General features: G+C 40.7%; 1 protein-coding gene across 1 annotated transcript in view; it reads right to left on the minus strand.

The window, feature by feature from the left end:
• Positions 1–3327: 3327 nt before the first annotated feature.
• Foxg1 (forkhead box G1) overlaps positions 3328–5246 on the minus strand; it is a 3412-nt gene continuing 1493 nt past the window's right edge. Inside the window, exon 2 of the mRNA XM_004637125.2 lies at positions 3328–5244. Coding sequence (XP_004637182.1) covers positions 4243–5244 — 1002 coding nt within the window. The 3' untranslated portion in view covers positions 3328–4242. The remainder of the gene's footprint in view (positions 5245–5246) is intronic.

The raw sequence follows: 5246 nt of genomic DNA on the forward strand, positions 1-5246 counted from the left end.
TAGAGCGGGAAAGCGACAGTCACTTTGGAGTCTGAAAAGTAGGAGGCCGCTGGTGGTTGGGGGAGGGGTTGAGGAACTAAAGGGGGGGGGAAGGATGATTGGGATGAGGATAAGAAAATCTTCATGAAAAAGACAGGAAAAGTGGAGGAAGAAGTACTAATGGAAAGATTCTCTGGGCCCCTTTCACTCTTACAGGTAGGTAGCTCTTGGGGAGAACGCTTGTTGGCATGAAAGAGAATCTAGATGGCCTCTATTCTTTCCATATCTCCAGGATCTGGCCTTGAGTGGAAACAGAAAGGGAAGGGAATTCTAATTCAAGTTTCACCTACCCTGCTTGTTGGAATGGCAGCACAGATTTACACGTTGGAGAGTCCCATCCTTCTGGCAGGAGCTGGAGTGGTGTTGGGGGCAGGTTATCTGGTGTCGCAGGAATGTGCAGGAACCCCGCCCTCTAGACACAGTTGCGATACTCGAGCAACCCTTCTCAGCTAGCTCTAAAACCCCTCACGATCTTCACCTTCGCCCTTTGTTAGCCTGTTCTCCAACGGAACTATAGTCTCAAACACAACCGTTTAGCTATTGGTAAAATTAATTTCTCAAAAGCAAATTATTTCAAGTCGTGCAAATTCTTCAACAATGGTGTGGAGCCTACCCATTTTAAACACACACTTTTATATAGTGTTCTATATAGTGGATTTATATGCCTGTTTGGGTCAAATATTACCATTTTTTAAAAATTAGTACATTGAAAGACTCATGTTTTGCCTCTATCAATTCGATTCAAGTCATAGAAATCACACAAAGGCTACTATGATCATACAGATATTTGTATTAAATATTGTTAGTTCTAGACATTATGTTATTTTTATTTCTAATTTTGCAACAGATTAAGAAAATATGTTTGGAATAATTCCTTACTGTTCCAATTTACATCATTTTCTATTGTTTAACATATCAATATTTGTATTAGGCAAGCTCAGGTAAATTACTTTTAAACTTTAAATAAATATAAGTGGAGAGCTCAAGTTTTAGACTGTGATCATTTTCAGTTCCAAAAGTATCAAAAGGGCCTACCACTTTTCTCAAGAAAAACAATTTTATGTTTAATAGAAAATAGTCTTCCCCAAGTTTGAAGTATTTTACTGGCATGAGGTAATTTTAAATGACAAAGGCTGGTGACAACAAATAAGACAGTATTACAATTGATCTGATGCAAAAATACATTAAATGTCAGCCTAGATTGTCACTTGCTTTTTCAAAAGATATCCTGAGGAATTATAGGCTATACCAAGGTAGATGAAACGTTCATATTAGGCCTTAAAAGGCCTGGCAAGTTTTCTCTTTGTACAACCCCTTGAACGTCTAGTACGCCTAATAAGCAAACTTCTGCTCATGTCCATCATACATGTAATTTGGATTTATGTCCAGGCACAACTGCTCCAGTACGTAGTTCCTAGGAATGAAAAGAGGCCAATTTTATTCTTGACTTCAAAATACAAAGTTTGCCTTAGAAATTCTATGTCTCTAACATCCAGATAAACACTTTGAATCACAAATAAATAAATATTTAACATATAATCAGAAAAAAAACTAAGGGAGGAAATCTTTTTATCTGTATCTATATCCCTCCACCTCAGTGAGGTGAAGGTTAGCTTTCTTTTTAACTTTTTGGAGGTGAAAATACTATATTTCTCCTGTGGCAAAACATTCTCCTTCCACAAATAAAACCCACAGCAAACATCAACAATCAATCATCACCTTTCCCACCTAGACATATGCCTTTCTCCCAGGTATTTTGACCACGACTGTGTAATGGGGATTTCCTTCGCCTAACTTCAGCACATGTACCCATTTGTTTAATCAACTGCGAATACGGTTTTCAAAACAATAATCCGTGATTTTTTTATGCTTCATTCTGAAGAACTGTTAAATTTCAAGAAACTGAGATCTCTGATGAATGTTGTCTCATAATAAAAATAAAATCATGTTCAGCCTGCCTAGGAAAGATAAGCTAGCTGTTGTAATCTATTTTGTGCTCACACCCCATATATTTGGTTCCAGTTCTTTTAATCCGATTTCTCTCTGTTTCTTTCCACTTACTCCCATTTTCCAATTTTAACTATTCTGCATTTCCATTTCACATCTACTTCAGTCAGCTTGCTTCTCCCCTAGGCTCCCCCCTCTGAGCAACTCTCTGCTTCCTGATAGCATCTTAAGGACAGATTATTTTTCATTGGGCCCATTGTAAGAAGTAGCCAGCTTATTGCATTACTGCAGAACACATTTCAGACTATGCAATTGTAACAAATGAACAACTTGTCCTCTACAGACTCACCCCAGGATCCAATTAGTTACTAAACCTTTTACTCAGGTTTTCCAATTATTTTTTTTCCAAATTATAGCATTTGGGTCAGCCTGAAACAATTAAAAATACTTTCATTTTGTTTCATATATATGCATATATATACATACATATGCATATTTCAAGTTAAAATAAAGTTATGACTCGGTGTAAGCAAGAGGAACAAATCTTTAAATTATACAGACATATGTAAAAGAGAATCAAAGAAGTACCTCTGTGTTGTAAAAAACGAGGAATAGAAGGAGAGAAAGGCATGTTGCTTATTCTGAGTATCTACAATTTTAAATTGTTGTTATTTAAAATAAGAATATCAACATTGATCTGCAAGCCATTACAACAGGTGATCACTTCAGCAAAATCTATATTGCAATTTCAGCACATCTTTATTAGAACTCTTCCATTGTGGGTAAACAGCCACAAAAATAAATGCTGACTTAGAAAGTATAAATACAAATATTTAAACAAAAATGTTTGCAGCATTCATAGCGCAAATTGTACCTGAACTGAAGGGCTCTATGTATCTCTATATATTACATATGTGTTCATCATCCACTTCTATCTAACCATATACATATATTTATTTATAATTTGCCAAGTGCTATAAACAAGATACCTGAAACAAAGTATATAAAAAGCATTCTATTAACTGATCTTAAAATAAACAGCAATGCACATAAAATTAAATATCTCTTTTTTTGCTGTATATCCACAAATACTTAAAAGGTATCAGCTGAGAAGCCTATACTTTGTTTAAAGCTAACGTTTATTAAATAGCTTGCTCCTGGAAAAATTTGTCCACAAAGGGAAAAAAAAATCGTATTTCCTTTCTTAGAGTAGCAGTTCAAATTAAAGGAGCAGCTTGATTCTTAAGTTTGGCCAGAAGAGCCTTTGAATTCCTATAAATTGGATGGTCTTTTAAAAATTAGCTCTACTTAATAAAAGACACAAAAGTATCAAGATATATATGAATTTAGCCTATTTTTTATTTCTGTGTGTTCATAGTAAACATTTTTGTAAGTGACAAACACGGGCATATGACCACAGTATCACAATCAAGAAATTTTAAGACAACATTAACAATCACTCAAATTTATGCGGCATTTGCGCGACACAGGTTACATATTTGCAAGGTTTACCTATAAGTACAATAGGTATTAACATTTCACTACATTTAGAAAAAATAAAAGTGACCTGTTAGTGACCACATACATCAAAATATACACAACACAAACTGAAGGCAATCATTAATTTTGTCCCCTTCGGATTCAATTGAATGGGCAGTGTTGCCAACTGAAACGACTTTCCTTTTTTGTTTGTTTTAATACTTAGTATACCAAGTGCATTTTTCTAGAATCCAATCTTTGGTCTAAAAGTAAACAAAAAGGGGAAAAAAAGTTCTCTAAAGAAAAGGACAAAACAATAGATGGCCAAAATAATTTCTTGGGCACCTTTACTACGAATGCTTCTTAAATACAAATTACAGTTTAACAGTTTAAAACTCTCCCCATAATTTAGGTTGTTCTCAAGGTCTGCGTCCACCAGAGAGATCCATGATAACTTATAATACTGCACACATGGACAACTGGCGGCTCTTCGAGACAGACTCGTCAGGTTTGAATGAAATGGCAAAGCAGTCACTATTTAGATACACATTCTACTATAATTTTGACTTCCAAACCTTATATTCTACAATGTATTCTCCCCACATTGCACCTCGCTGACACTCCACACCTTGTTAGAATAATAAACAACCCTAAAGACTGAACAAACGTACAGAAACGGGAGGGGGGCTTAATAAAAAATACCTGGACTTATTTTTAATTATCATTTACAATGCAAATGTGTGTAAAACGTTCACTTACAGTCTGGTCCCAGGGATGTTAATGTATTAATGGATTGGAAGAAGACCCCTGATTTTGATGTGTGAAATAATCAGACAGTCCTCCGGACAGTCCCGTCGTAAAACTTGGCAAAGAGGGTCTTAAAGACTCACAGGGCAGGGTCGAAGGGGCCTGCGGCGACGTGGAGGAGGAGGCGGCCCGGGCGCTCATGGACGTGCTGCTCTGCGAAGTCATTGACGGGTGCGGGACGTGGGGGAAAAAGTAACTGGTCTGGCCCGCCAGCAGGTTGACGGAGCAGGGGTTGAGCGAGTAGGTCCCGGAGCAGGGCACAGACAGGCCGCAGGGCACCGAGGCGGCCAGCGCGGCGGCCGTGAGGTGGTGCGTGGCGTAGGGGATCTCGCCGTTGACCAGGCGGTCCACGCTCAGCCCGTTGGCCGTGGAGAAGGAGTGGTTGTTGCCCAGCGAGTTCTGAGTCAACACGGAGCTGTAGGGCATGGGGTGGCTGGGGTAGGCCGACGTGGTGCCGTTGTAGCTCAAAGTGCTGCTGGCGCGGGGGTGGTGCAGGGACAGGAAGGGCGACATGGGCCAGTAGAGGGAGCCGGCGCGGTCCATGAAGGTGAGGCCGGTGGAGGTGAGGCGCGCCCCGCGCTTGAAGGCCAGCTTGGCGCGCGACGTGGTGGAGCGGCGGCGCAGCTTGCCCGTGGTGCCCCCGATGAACACGTCGTCGCTCGACGGGTCCAGCATCCAGTAGTTGCCTTTGCCCGGGTCGTCGTAGTGGCGCGGCACCTTCACGAAGCACTTGTTGAGCGACAGGTTGTGGCGGATGGAGTTCTGCCAGCCCTGCTTGTTCTCGCGGTAGTAGGGGAAGTTCTTCATGATGAACTCGTAGATGCCGTTGAGGGTGAGGCGCTTCTCCGGGCTCTGCCGGATGGCCATCATGATGAGCGCGTTGTAGCTGAACGGCGGCTTCTCGTACTTGCCGTTCTTCTTCTCGCCCTCCTTGCCCCCCTCCCCGTCCTTGCCGCCCTCGCCCGCCCCCTTCT

This window comes from Octodon degus, unplaced genomic scaffold (assembly GCF_000260255.1).
Source record: "Octodon degus isolate 3935 unplaced genomic scaffold, OctDeg1.0 scaffold00086, whole genome shotgun sequence".
NCBI classification, from domain to species: domain Eukaryota; kingdom Metazoa; phylum Chordata; class Mammalia; order Rodentia; family Octodontidae; genus Octodon; species Octodon degus.